General features: G+C 37.3%; 1 protein-coding gene across 3 annotated transcripts in view; it reads right to left on the reverse strand.

The window, feature by feature from the left end:
• ATP2B1 (ATPase plasma membrane Ca2+ transporting 1) overlaps positions 1–15,362 on the reverse strand; it is a 131,159-nt gene that overhangs the window by 70,989 nt on the left and 44,808 nt on the right. For all 3 annotated transcript variants that reach the window (XM_049783720.1, XM_049783722.1, XM_049783721.1), the window contains exon 2: positions 5,096–5,521. In XM_049783720.1, the coding sequence (XP_049639677.1) occupies positions 5,096–5,303 (208 nt within the window). In that variant the 5' untranslated portion in view covers positions 5,304–5,521. The remainder of the gene's footprint in view (positions 1–5,095; positions 5,522–15,362) is intronic.

The following is a 15,362-nucleotide window of genomic DNA, read 5'->3' on the forward strand; positions in this document are numbered from 1 at the left end:
GGGTCAGCAGCGTGCATGGCAAATGCCATACCACTATGCTATCACTCCAGCCCCTATTCTTTTATTTTTTAAATGAAATTTATTTTGTATACTGTGGCTTAAAGTTCATAATACAATTGTTCACTATTCCAACACCAATTTTTCCAGTTATTCTGGAAAAATACTATTGACCTCATCCTGTGTTTGTTCTTTGATTACTCCTGGTGGGCTGGGAGGACCATACTGGGTGCTGGGTGGTGTGCAAAGCAAAATCCCTCTCCTGCTGTGTTGATTATTAATACCAAGCTGATCCTGCAGCTTGGTATTACCTAAGCCCTACCCACTGTACTATCACTCTGGCCATTAATTTTTTTTCAACTATTTCCCACCAATCTCTCTTTCCTGTAGAATCTCACAGACAGCTCTGTGAGTCTTTGTATGTCAGTTCCTTCTTTGATCTTGCTGCTTTCAACTTGTCTTTGGTTTATGTCATTCTGATTACAATGTGACTTTCTCTATTTGGATCTATTTTGTTTGCTGCCCATTTGGCCTTCTGGGTCAGGTTTCTAGCATTCAACTCTGTGAAATTCTTATCTGCAATTCTCTAACCAGAGAATCTTCATCAAATTTGTTTTCCTGATCCTTAGTTTCTCTGTAGCCCACCCCACAGTTCTCAGGGTTTACTATTCATACTTTACCAGACTACCCCCATCTTCTGTTTCTTTCTCAAATCTTTCTCAGATCTTTTCCTCAGCTGCTTGTATTCTGCTCACTGACATTCTATTGAGTTCTTTATTAAACTTACCATAATCTTTATTTGTTACTTGTGATTCATTTTTCTTTCCTTCATTTTAGTTCTCCTAACTTTTTTGTGCTTTGCTAACTACCTCATTTCTTAGGAGCTTATTTTCCAACATTGTTTCCCTGTAGTTCAGGGGTCTCAAACTCAATTTACCTGGGGGCCGCAGGAGGCAAAGTCGGGGTGAGGCAGAACCACATAAGGGATTTCGCTTACCGAATATTCACAATAAAAAAAATCGCATTAGTAAGAAAAAAAAATCGCAAAAAAACGCATTAAACATTTGCATACCCCGAATGGAACTGCTCAGGGTATGCAAATGTTTAATGCGATTTTTCTCTTACTAATGCGATTTTTATTGCCATTATTCGGTAAGCGAATAATCGCGAATACTGCGATATTTGAAGGCCGGCTGCGGGCAACAAAATGTTGTACAGAGGGCCGCAAGTTTGAGACCCCTGCTGTAGTTATTCTCTGAGACCTGACAGAGTTGGTGGTTGTGTTTGAATCTGTGTAGTTTTCTCATAGATACTCTCTGAGGGATTAGGGTAGGTGTGGCTCTTTTCCCTCCCTGTAGAACCTCACCCAGTGACAGACACATGAAAGCAGAGTGTGAACAGGGCGTGCATGTGGGCCTGAAAGATTCAATGAGCAGATGGTCTGAGATGTGGATGAGAAAATGCTGAGATTGCAGACGTCAGGCCTATATGTTAAAAAAAAAAAAAAACCCAAAATCATATGCTATAAACTTTGAAGAAAAGTAGTTTTTATTAGAACTAGCTTCAAAATTCTTTAGCTAAGATAAGTGGTGACATAAATAGGTATTAAATGTACAACCATTCTAAGCAATCATTTCTAGAGCAAGGTCAGACAGGTTTATTACTATGAAATCCTCGTTGGTAGCCCTTAGAAGAGGTAGCTGACATAAAAAAAGACATGCTGAGGGCCTGAAGAGCCAAGCCAGGTTGTGTGAGCAGGCACAGACGTCAGGACCTCCAAGAAAGAGGTCAACCTTGCACTGGTCACCGAAAAATCAACCATAATGTAGCTTTGGTACAAAGCTGTTTTTTTTTTTTTTTTTTCCCAAAGAACAAAACATGTATTTCCATGTGTAAATGCAAGTTTGACCCTAGTACACTACGAGGACAAGGGTGAAAGCACATGATTACTAACAGCCTGACTTCTCCAGGGCAAATATAAACTGCAATTGGAACATTATGGAAACATTAGTCAGCTGGGACAATCACTGTTGACTGGACTCAGCTTCCTACCACTCAGGCCTCTTTGTTTCTTCTTAACCCTGCTCCCTCTAGTTTCCTTTGTTTTTTTGTTTTCTCCCCCTGCTACCTAATTTTAGTAAAAGCAAGATTTAAAAAGCTTATAGTCTCCTTTGCTCTCCTGCCTTTTTGAAGTCCTAGGAGCCATTCTAGGTCTTCCAAAAGACCACTTGGTAACTGCTTTGCATTTTTTTTTTACTGCTTTGCATTTTTAAGAACTTTTGTCAAATGCAGCAATACTAAATGAAAGACTTTTATCAGAGACTTGCATTTTACAACAGTCCAAGCCTATTCCATTATTTCAACTTAAAAAAAGATAACCAAAATAGAAAAAAGATGCCAAAACCTAGATTTAAAAAAAGAAAAAAATACATATTTGAAAAAATGTGTAATATAGTGTCCATATAGAAAAAAGGAAAACTGTAATCATGATTGGGTATTGTTAGAATGTGACAAGAAGATTATCTGGCATAAAACTACATTCTTAAAGTTGAACATCCATAATGATAAAGCTAAAATTATGAATCTACAACCGTCAACTCCAGTCAACCTTGAAATGTCTAGTTCATCACAACTGCTGAAGTTAAACTTGTAATACAGGTAAAAAGACTTTCTGGACACTTACAGTAGACACCAAGTGATCTTTAGAAAATCAGGGACACTCTATTAGTAAATAAGCAACAAAAAAGCAGAACAAATGAGGTGGCACATATACACAACTTCCTGAAGACAGTGTGCTTTCAATAGATTGTTATACAGATTCTTAAAACACTCCTTCCCCCCAATTTGTTGAGAGGAAGGAATAAAGGTTATCCTCTTCCCAATATCTTAAATCTTGGGGTTGGAGATACTACAGTAAGGCACTTGCTTTGCATGAGGCAAACATGGGTTTGATCTCTGGCATCCCATATATTCCATATGGTTGCCCAAGCCTGCCATCAGTGATTCCTGAGAGCAGAGCCAAGAGTTAACCCTAAGCACCACCAGGGTGATCTAACCTCTTCCACCTGCCTAAATCTCAATTCTTGAAAGCTGAATGAGCTGAATTTTCAAATCAGGTAGCATTCCTTAATGGCTATGTTGTTGTTTTTTTTTTTGGGGGGGGTGGGGTGGGGGGGTGGAAGTCACAAGCAGCAGTGTGGAGAACTGAGTCAGGAGTCCTGTAAAACAGAAACACTTGTCCTTTGCACTTACTCCCAAATTATATGTAAATGCTTTGTCTAATGAACTTAATCTTTAAGATAAAGCACTTTAAAAGCTTCATTGTAAGTGCTTCCAAATTAAGCAAAATTTAGCCTAGTAAAATATAAAAAAACATATAAATATATAGAAACACATATAAAGACATACATAAATATAGAGAAAAATAGACTGATTTAATTGAACAAAGCAGCAATAACACACACACGAAGTTCAGAGTGTTAAATGAATTATTTCTGGAGATTATCCAGATTTCCCAATATGTCAAAATCCCTCCCAAAATTACTAAACTGCTGTACTGAACATTTTTGAACATTTTTGTACTGTATGCTACATAAATTAACCAAGGAGCAATGCCCTAAAGACCACCACATAAGCAAACTAAAGTGCAAATAAATGAGAAAACAAAACCAAGTCCCTGTCACAAAGGGATATATGATTCATAGAAACATGATTTTCACTGCTGATACAAGAATACAAAGAAATGGTCTGGGGAAATGCAGTTGTGTGTTGATTAAGTTTTGACATCTCTCTTATGAACAAATGATGTTGTTAGTGCAAGGGCTTTTAGTTTATTTTGGGGCTCGGTTGTGATCAGGGAAGTAAGAAGAGTCAGAAATTTAATCCAGGTCTGAGCTTTCTTCCCAGATCCCTGATGGTCTTTGAACGTTTCCTATCAATTTGGCAACTGGGTAATACCCACTAATCAGCCTTTAGATGCAGGACGGAATAAATCTTGAGAACAGCATATTAATGCACAAATCTCTAAAATAATACAAAATTAGCTAATATTTCAAAATGAATTTATTTAATTGACCAGATTCTGGTTTTAGCAACATCCTATCAATTGAATATGGTCTGTACCTGATTCCCTGAATTTTTATCAATACCGTAAAATAGCATATTTAAAGAAATCCTATTAAATAACATATTTAAAGAAATCTACGTCTGCATTGAGAAATTGCTCCTGGTAGACTCAGGGGACCATATGGGATGCAGAGAATCGAACCCGGGTCTGTCCCGGGTCAGTTATGTGCAAGGCAAATGCCCTACTGCTGTGCTATCTCTCTGGCCCCAAAAAGACCATCTTTAAACCATTTTAAAGACTAAAAATAATGAAGTTATAATCAATTTTCCTTGATTCTCAAAAAAAAAAAAAAGAAAGAAACCACAAATCAAGAATTATGACATCAAACAGTAAATAAAATTAAGCATAATCCTAAGACCAAAAACTCTCTCTAATCCTCCAGCTCTCACCAAAAGCCCTCCATATAATCTACTTCAATTGATAAAATTGAATAATATAAATATTATTCAAATAAAAACTCTAAATAAATAACCTTAGGTGTTACTCCTGACTCTGCTCTCAGAAATTGCTCCTGGCAGGCTCAGGGGGCCATATGGGATGCTTGAGATCAAATTCAGGTGGGCTGTGTGCAAGGCACACACCCTACTTGCTGATTGCTCTGGTCCCAGTGACAATTATTTTAAGCTACCCAGAAAAATGAAGGAGTTATTTCCACTGAAGCCCCCCAGGAGTTATCAAACTTGGTTCCAATCTCTACAACTCCAGTGAAAAGATAATCTTGTCATAGAAAACGAACAGCAAGAATGATGTACAACACATACTAAATACTTCCTGCAAAGTATATACCCTACCAAGTACCTTGATCTAAAGTTACTTGAACTTCACTAACCAGAAAGCTCCTCTGCAATGTTACTAAAAATTATGGTACATCCATATATTAGACCAGACAAAATAAACTGGTTTAAATAAGTCAAAACACTATGATCTCCACAAAGGAATAAACATCAGTGTCAACATCAACGTCAAACTTACCTTCATTGGGAGATGTTTTCAACCTGGTACAAATTCCATAAACATCTCCGTAGCTCTCCTGGATTTTTCGTAATGCATCCATAGACCTGAGCTCCATGAGGGCTCGCAGCTCAGCGAGTGTAATTCCAAAATCGCCATCATGATTGGCTTCCTTCAAGGAGTTTTTGACTCCGCTATATGCAACGGAGTTATTTGCCATGTCGCCCATTACCAGTATAATTTATTAGGAGGAAAATGTTTCCCAAGAGATGGTAATCTTCACTTGATATATTCCCAAGATGAAAATCTTTTAAATAAGAAAATCTTCCTTAAACCAAACACTCATTGTATAACCGTGTAGAGCAGCATCAGCAGCATTTCTCAGAGAAGTATCTTGATCACTGGCCCATGACTATTTTCTTCACATCAATCATGAGATGTACACGTCTGTCAGGAGAAAATAGCAAAAAGTTAATAAAAATTCACCCTAACACCATCATTAATTTTATTTTTTATTTTTTGTCAGTATTTGGTCCACATCCAGTGGTGCTCCGGATCTATTCCCAGCATTGTGCTCAAGAGTAACCCTAACGGTATAAGGAACCAACCAGGGCTAGCCTCACGCAAGGCAAATAAGTGCCTATCTCCCCGCACTGCTTCTTTGACAAACATATTTCACTAATGTCACAAGGCAACCAAACAACTTCACTTACTTGTAATAAATACATTTTATGCTCCAATTTCTCTTCAGATCGCATAACTCTTTCACCTTTTAAAAATAACATTTAACGATAGGCACATTCCTTTAAAATGTTTTATATAATGAGAAGGCTAAAGTCTAATTTGTTTAATCTACATTATGCATTGTGACATTAAATTACAATGACATTAAATGAAACTACATTTCACACATTCAGTATTCCATGATACTAAACCAGAATTCCATTCACTATTAGTTATCATTAAGCACTACGTCCTAAGAAGTGTTCCCAGCAGTCTCCTGCAGCCACACCTACAACCCAGAGCCACCACCATGTCTCCATATCAGCCCAGTTCCACAGATTCTGGAATGTATAGCCACATGACACCTCTAAATTTTTCTATACCATAGAAACACACCCAATTAGATGTGAAAGTAGTATAGAAGCCATGTGTGCTCAACACACAAAACCAGTAATGGACAAAGACTTCATGACCCCATTGAGACATGACAAATGAGGGGGTAAAATATGGAGCTAAAAATGATTATTGTATTAAATAGTAACTGAGTTGGGAACCAAACTAGTAATCATGCACTTACTTGCAACGTGATAGCAAAGCCAACCTCATGCAGACAAGATAGGAAACATGTTAATAAAAGCAAGAAAGTTTTGTAATGCATGATTGGGTGTTTAATTACTGACTGTTCTAAACTTCTGTTAGTGATTTAAAGAAGATGACTCGAAGCAAGGTAAGTCAGCAAGTATGTAAGATCAGAATCAGGAACCAGAAAGACAGGTCCCTAATGAGGAGTGAATAAATTTAACTGGTACAAAAGTATGTTCTACATTTAATTCTCAAACATAAGTTAACAAATACGACATATAAAAATGCAACTGTATATGTTCAGAGAAAGGTTTAATATATGTTCAAAGCTCACAGAGAGTTTCAATATTCTCAGAAGCATTAACTAAGGGCAAATGGCATGATTGAAGTTCTTTCCCCTCCCACCTCAAAGCTGTTTTTGGCCACAATGACAAGAATTTAACATTTAACAGACAGATGTTTGTCAGATGTTATGATGCTTCAGGGTGATTTGTAAAGTGCAGACATAGTTAATAGGACACACCTCCTTAACTGTGTTAGTAAATATGCAACTCTTGACATTTACATAGTAAACAGTAAATAAATTAGCTAATTTTGTTGTTCTTCAAGAATATTTGTAAGCACCTTTTGTTAACAAAATTACCTGCCCAAAATCTGGGGTACAAATCATGTTACATGAGAAATGTTGAAAAAAAAAATAGGGGCCAGAGAGATAGCATGGAGGTAGGGTGTTTGCCTTTTATGCAGAAGAATGGTGGTTTGAATCCCGGCATCCCATATGGTCCCCCAAGCCTGCCAGGAGTGATTTCTGAGCGTAGAGTCAGGAGTAACCCTGAGCGCTGCCGGGTGTGATCCAAAAACCAAAAACCAAATAATAATAATAATTAATAATAATAATAATAATAATATGATCAGAGAGACAGTACAAGTGCTAAACTCAGATTCTTACATAAAGCAGGCATGTGCCCCAGAATTCATGGCACCCCAAACATCACTGAATATGGCTTTAGAGATTTCTAAGCATTGTTGGATCCTCACCCTTCTTGTCACTTCGCTGCTGAGTCCATCTGTTGAGGGGTTTTTACTTTGGGGGAAGGTTGCATTTGAGCCAGATCCAGTAATGCTCAGGGATTAGTTCTGGCTCTGTACTAAAGAATGCTGTTGGTACTAAGGGTCTCAGGGATTGAACCAAGGTCAGTTGTGAAGCACCAACTTTTTATTTGTAGCAACAATCCAGATCAGGTATGAATGACCATGACAGACATACTATGAAAGAGTTAAGATGCTTAAGAACTAGAAACATTGTCCACTGAAGAACACCAACGAATCCAGTCTCAAGAAGTGGCAAATCATACAATTAGCTTTAAATCTTGGAAATCTGGTAGTACAGAAAAGTGACTAGAAAAGTACCGCACAGAATTGTGGGGTACTGCAAGGCACAACTAGAAAGAAATGAATGGAAGTAAAAGAAATGAATAGGTAGATTTTGGGTAAGGTAAGTAAACCAAAATCTTGTTCTAGTATTACACTGGAATGTATCTGTAACTTCCATTCTATGTCTACCAATCACTGGCTGGATGTACCTGAGACAGAAAGTATTTCCGGGTGAGTAAGTGAATGTGAAGTCACTCTTCAATGTGGTAGGCACGATCTAATTCATGGAGAGAGTGAACAGAACAGTTTAGAGGGAATTTGTACCCTCAGCCTTACCAGTGATCAAAACATGTTTTCTCCTGTACTTAGAATCCAGATGACACTGCTGGCTTTCCTCATTCTCAGGCCTTTACTCTCAAACTGAACTAAAACACTGAGTTTCCTTGGACTTTATTTAATTCACAGATAGGTTCAACATCAGTAACTGCCCCCCCCCCCATTTATATTACTTATAAACAGGTTTATTGAATTCTAGAAACCCTAATCCAAGTTCCTCAGTAAATCAAAATTCCTTAACCTGGGGTTAATCCAACAAGATACTAAAAGAATGTGTAAGAGAACTCACTATTTGGAGCTCCTCCCATGCTAATCTTTAAATAAAAAAACCTGTTCTTATTTCAAAAGCAAGCATTATGCAAACTACAAATTAAGGATATGTGCAACTGATCTCCTATTCAACACTTTATCCTCCATTATCTTGTGTGGATTTAAAACAGAATTTGAAACATAAGGATTCCTGCCTTTTTTGTGTCTGTCTGACTCAAGACAACTTGGATTTCTAACCTAAGGCAGAGCAGTGCAACTCTTGGATCCCAAATAAATACTTTGCCTTTTTAAACTTAAACCCTTGAATTTTCAGATGAATATTAAGATAGAACTGAGGTCAAAGATCTAGCGTGGTTATCTCATCTTAGAAATTGTTTAATTTCAAATTTTTTTTTTTTTTTTTTTTTTTTTTTTGGTTTTTGGGCCACACCCGGTAACGCTCAGGGGTTACTCCTGGCTATGCGCTCAGAAGTCGATCCTGGCTTGGGGGACCATATGGGACGCCGGGGGATCGAACCGCGGTCCGTCTCCTAGGCTAGCGCAGGTAAGGCAGGCACCTTACCTCCAGCGCCACCGCCCGGCCCCTAATTTCAAATTTTTAAAGAAACTGGTTATAAGTCAAAAGTAATATTTTAAAAGATCAGTGCTTTTATTTAAACTTTTATTAGTCTCCTTGCTATTTAGTTTGTTTTGATTGGGAACCACACCTGGCTGTACTCAGAGCTGAGCACTGGCTCTGACTCACAGCGTTGTTCTTGGGACTATAAACAGAGCTGGAGGCAGAATTGGAGATTGAACCAGAGTCTGCAGTGTACAAAGCAAGTGCCTTACCCTGTACTATCATTCTGGTCCCACACAAGTCTCTTTAAATGTTCTTTCAGTCAGTCAGATTCCCAAGTAATCCTTGTTTTCTTTTTCTTTTTCTTTTTTTTCAAAACAAAATTTAAAAGCAGACATAGTCCTGAATCTTAACTCTTCAATTTTCTAAGGTTTATACATTTATAATAACTTCAGTGTATATGGTTACTTTGCATCTCATATATTCTTTCCTTCAGAAAGTTGAAACAATTATATTAAGATTTGGGTAAAGAGCTTAAAAAGCTCATTGAAATATTTTAAAACTTTTATCTGATATGTCAAAATAATTTGTGTAGTCAAATTTCTACTCACTGCCCAGTAAATATTTGAAAATCACAAAGAATATTTAAAAGGCTTTAAAACCATTTCTGGTTTTATGTAAACATAAACCATGGATCTAGGGTTTTGAATAAACAAATCCACTAAAGATAAAGGCAATTAATAAGAAAGTAATCATCTTAAAAGCTTCTAAATTAAAAATATTAACCATGGCCACAAAATAATCATAGACTTTAACAGTTGACAGAGACATAGATGAAATTCAACTGCTCATGTCACAGCAGTTGAATAGCAGGAGTACAAAAACAAAATGAAAAACAAAATATCCAAAAATCATTTACTTCCCAAAAGAATAGATATCTTATGATAAAGCAAACATAAATTAAAATTGTGGAATAGTAAGATTATGTATCAGAAAAATAACTGGCATTCTACTCTGAAACAGGTACTCACCTGGCTGTGAAACCTCTGACAAAGCGAAAAATATGTTTGACTGTGAGCTTCTTCTTGGGACCACAGTGATAGAAAGCCAGGAAAGCATTGCCTTGCATGCAACTGACCCAGGTTCAATCACTGGCATCATATATGGTGCCCTGAGCCCCATCAGGAGTGATTCCTTAGTGCAGAGACAGGAGTAACCCCTGAGTACCATAAGATGTGGCTCATAAAAAAAAAAAAAAGCTTTTTCTTATGTGAATGTTACTGGAATTTTATCCTCCATAAGGACTACCTTATAGTAACTATCTCAAAAAAGAAATCCATTCCCATTCCACTGCACTATGTACTAGCAGTGAAAGTCTCAGTATGGTTACCCCAAAACTACCAACTAAAATGCCCCTTTAGGGGTTTGCAATGTCAAAACACTCACAAGCAGGCCTTACTTTATCATATCGAAAGTGTATTTAAGGACAAAAATCATGCCTTATTCATCTCCAAATCTTAGCAATTTTTTGTAAATATAGACTTAAAAAAAAAGCTCTACAAAATTTTATTGTAACCTGATATAAAATTTACACAAAATACAAAATTAATCCCCCAAGAGGATAAAATCTGTTTCTGAATGTGGTTTTAAGAATTCAAAACTCTATGCTTGCTGTTTTCTACTGGCTTACTCAAAGGATAAAAAGCTTTGAATGAAAATACACTTCTTGGAAATGAGCCAGGGTTTATGCACGGGCATTTAAGTATTGGTCAAAGTGAAAGCACCGTATTTCATTCCTGATTCGTATCCTAAACATTTTAAATCTAACAAAATAATTTTAAATAATGATAAAATCTGCTGCACAAAATTAAACATAAAAATACATGGATGTAACTAACACCTGACTCTAGTGAAAGAATAGAGAAAACATTCAAAGTTACCTTATTTCATGATAATAAATGGTGGGATTTTAAATTTTTAAACAAAATATTTAGAAAAATTATTTCATTAAAAACTCAGGAGAACCAGATATAAATCAATTTTAATAGTAACCTAAAATCCTATTCAAATTTTTTTCTAAGAAGAAATAAAAATGCATAAAATCTAAGATGTAAAGCTTGTTTAGTTACAGTGGATAAAGAATGATACATAATTAAAATTAAAGTGAACAGCAGGTTTTTAATTTTTAAACTTGATAAAATATAAAATAAGCATCGTGTACCATCCCTAACTTATTAATGCAGGAAGATTTAGAAATACAGTCCTGTGTCTCTACTGACCAGTTAGGCCTTCTCTACTCAATAAGTTACTTTTTTACCAGACTCTTTCAGAGGAAGGTACTAAAAACAGTTCTTTAAAAGGCAAGTTACATATAGCTGCTGCCAATAGTAAATTCAGTATGACCACTTCTGCAAATCCCTCAGGATGGAGGGGGGGGGGGGGAACAAATGGATTAAAGAAGAGACTAATTTGTTCTATTATATACAGCTTTTATCATACAGCTGTAATAATCTGTTTACCTTGGGATTCCCTCATGAACTCTGAGCCCAAGGATTTGTACGCTATTTTTAACATCAAGCAAAGTCTGGACTAGAGTAGGTGCAAAATGTCTATGGGTATAAATATTTCAGTTCAAAACTTAAACTAAAAATTAGTTTTCAAAATGGGTTTTGCAACAGCAAACAGAGACAATTCAAACAGATGAACAAACAAAACCTATCTATATGTAAAAAAAAATGAAATCTGGTGAGTTTAAAGCTAAGTCAGAGCATTTAAGGTGTTTTCAAAATATGCTTTAGTAAGCAAATACAAAAACTTAACTTTCCTTTAGAAGCTTTGAGATCAGAGTTTCTCAATCTTTTTTCCTCAACCAAGGAATCCTTGCCACCTTGTTTTTCTTCCTGAAGGAATTCCACACACCCCCATACTCCAGCCAAACCCTAGAAACACTGTTTTGAATAACATAACTTAGAAAGGTATTTGGATTTTCCAGTGGATTATAAAATGGTGGCTATAGATTGGTTTGAAATAGCCTCCTAGATTCCTGAAGCTATATTTTAGGTACTACATTTTAGGATTGAATAAAACCTGCAGTATAGGTCACCTTAACTTGGATCAAATAAATTGTAGGATTACTTGTGCTAAATTAAAATGGTGCCACATTAATATGGTCCAAAAATTAGCAAGTACATCAAAGACACAAAAATCTTACCAAGCCAAAGCTAGTGGCAAGAGAAACCCTTAGTGTCACAAATAAATAGTGATTCCTGGCTGAAAGCTGCTATTTCTACTTCCTTGCTGCTTGCAGCTCAACCTATTCCAATTTACTGTCCCTAAGACCTGGACTGAAAATCCTAGAGAAGGTGCCCAGTGACCCAGATTAAATGTACACACGGAGTCCCACTCCTCTGTGGTACCTGCCAACTGGGCAGCTGTTCACTGCACCCTCCTGGGAACAGTGGGCCGTCTGCCCTCACTCCTCTCTGGGCTGCTGGTTCTCACTTTCCACATCGTGAAGAACTTGTCAGGGGAGATCCCCGGGAGGAGCTGGTGACGACACCGCCCTGATCCTAACTGTTCTCATCTGTTTGTCATCAGGGAGCATGAGATCAGTGTACGGATAAGAGTACAAACTTCGCCACATGTGTATTTATAAGCTTGGGGGCTCTCTTTTTATTACCCACCCATTTTAGAATTTCACAATTCAAGGAAACTGATGGAACCGCACAACAGCAGCCTGGCTCAGGGGGAAAGTGTGAATAAAACTACTCAGTTTCCTCATCCTAGTCCCCAACACAGCTCTCTTTTCCCACAGCCTTTCGTCTCCAAAGAACTAGGCCACCGAAAGCAGATCAGATTCTCTCCATGGATGAGTCTACCCCCTCTCTCCCTAGGGCCTAGGGGCCACTTTCTTTAGTTTTCCACAACTGTCACTTCCGGCACAGATTATCTGTTTATGCCCACAACCTAGCTAATGGAGCACACTTTATGATCATATTTTAACAGGAGTGACCCCCAAACACTGGTAACAAGACATCATCAGATGTCTTCATCAGAGAGCATTCTTGCTTTATAGTCACATCTGTCGGGAATCCCATCCCATCAATGATCACCTTTCAAAAGGTGGCTCTGATTTGCCAAGGTGTATTTACAGAGTGAAATCAATCAATCAAACAAACAAAAACCCCCAGTTTGCCACAGTCAGAGTAAGTCTAGAAGCATCAAATCACACACTAGATGATACTTCCTTATAGACTGAGCATAGAACAGTGGCTGGGAAAAGTTCAGCCATTGTGAATCAAAATAAGCTGAAGAAATCTTTTAGAGTAAAGACTGATAAGATTCAGAGAGGAACAGTAGCTGGAGTTTATGTTGGGTCTGACACACACAACTCCCAATACTGCAGTCCTCAAATATAATCCCTCTTCCCCCCCCCCCAAAAAAAAAACCCACAGCTAACTGCTGGGAGCCAAACTGAGTTTCAATGCTTTTCTGAGGTCAATGATGCTAATGCTACTACTGGAGTGGAGAACCGCTGCTGTTTACCAAGGAGTGCACCACAAATTGGAATTAGCCTCTGACTCCAAATGTTTCTGACAACGTACACAAATTCCCCACGCCTCTTTTATTATGCTATTCTTAATTTTCACAAATATTGAAAATAGACTATGTTTAAAAAATAGTTTTGAGCTGTTGTTTTCAATATTTTTTAATATTATTTTTCTGGTTTGGGTCCACATCGAGTCGTGCTCAGAAGTTACTCCTGGCTTTACACTCAGAAATTATTTCTGGCAGGCTCAGGGGTCCAGATGGGATGCCAGGGATAAAATGTGGATCATACGCATGCAAGGCAAATGCCTTCTTCGTTGTGCTACTGCTCTGGCTCCAATTTTTAACAAGTACATCTACATTTTTCTACTTAAAACCGAATAATATAAAACTTGTGAATAACTACTTTCACTAAAAGAAATGTGGAGATTCACCGCTGCTACAGTTTGGATATATGTGAAATGATTTTAAACACCTTTAAGAACTCAATCTTAATAGACTTAACAAAGACAAAGATTCAGATACCGACCTTCTCTTCTACTCGCTACCAAATAAATAATATAATTTGTCCTTTTTCCCCTATGTTACTGTCCTCCCATTTAGGTATTTTAGAAACTTTTATCCTAATAGTAATCTCCTATAAAGCAAAAACCCTTGAAAAGCTCAAAAGAAGAAAAGTTAATTTCATATAATTCTGCACAGCTTACCACTAAATATAAAAACATATATCTCCAGTCAAATATGAGAACGAAATGTTCTATCATTTTCTGGTGTGACTGGTTTTGAAAATTTCAACTACAGTCAAGAAAGATATTTCTAAATTAAAACAGTGTTTTTCCCCCTTCTGTTCAGGAGCTAGGAGGCAATATGAACACTTGAATGTCACACCAGCTGCTCCACCAGCCTACTCAGTTCTTAAGAGCTTCTATCCTGTCAGTTAGAAGAACCTTCACTTAAATTCTTAAGGAAACAGGATGCTCATTATATCACTGAAGGAGCCCATAAGAAAAAAAAAGTTGACAATATTTAGGAAGGCTTTAATTCTTCTCTGTAAATTTACCGAGAGCTTCTTGTTTCTTCATTAAAATCTCTCTGCCAAGGATCATTTATTCTGATATTTAAACAACGGAATGCCAGAACTGCAGGTGGAAGAGACTTTTTCAATTTCTTTAACTCCCTTTGCTTTCTATAGCTTTATCATCAAGGGACTGACATTTCTAACTGTGCTTAATAAAGAACAGCTCAGTAAATCAATACCCACTTGAAAAAAAAAAACCCAAAAGGCAAACATTCAGAAGAATCTGGAAGGAAAACAAGGCCAGCTTTAAGAGGATACAAGGGAAGAATCTGGTTTTCAGTTAACTCACCAAAGTAAAAGAATCTAAACATTAGGGGACATGTTAAATTGTAACTCGCTCCATCACATCACACTAATTCAAACAAACTCTGGCCTCACACAGCACCTGACATTTCTGGTGGACTTGGATTTGTAAGCTGGAACTCCCTGTCAAGGGCAGGAGCCACACAAGTAATTCACTCAGGCTATCATCCCTTGGACTGTTCTATTTGGAAGAGTGCCTCTTCAGGGCAAATCTCACCTCAGTGCTTTTCAATAACATAATCTTGTGCACACATATGCTCTAATGAGAGGCAGTCAACCCCAGGCAGGACTTCTGATCTTAAAAGCCTTCAAAATAAAATTAAAAAATAAATCAAATAAATAAGTGACACCCCCCCCCCCCAAATGGGTCAGCAACTCATAGTTTGCTCGTAGTACTGACACTTGCTCTTTTATTCTCCCATTGAAGCCAAATGGATGAATGGATAAATCCCGAAGAGATGCACCATCATGTTAAGTCAGGCCAGGTTCAGGTTTAGAAAGTGGGACTGGAGCTA

Source organism: Suncus etruscus, chromosome 11 (genome assembly GCF_024139225.1).
Source record: "Suncus etruscus isolate mSunEtr1 chromosome 11, mSunEtr1.pri.cur, whole genome shotgun sequence".
Lineage (NCBI taxonomy): Eukaryota > Metazoa > Chordata > Mammalia > Eulipotyphla > Soricidae > Suncus > Suncus etruscus.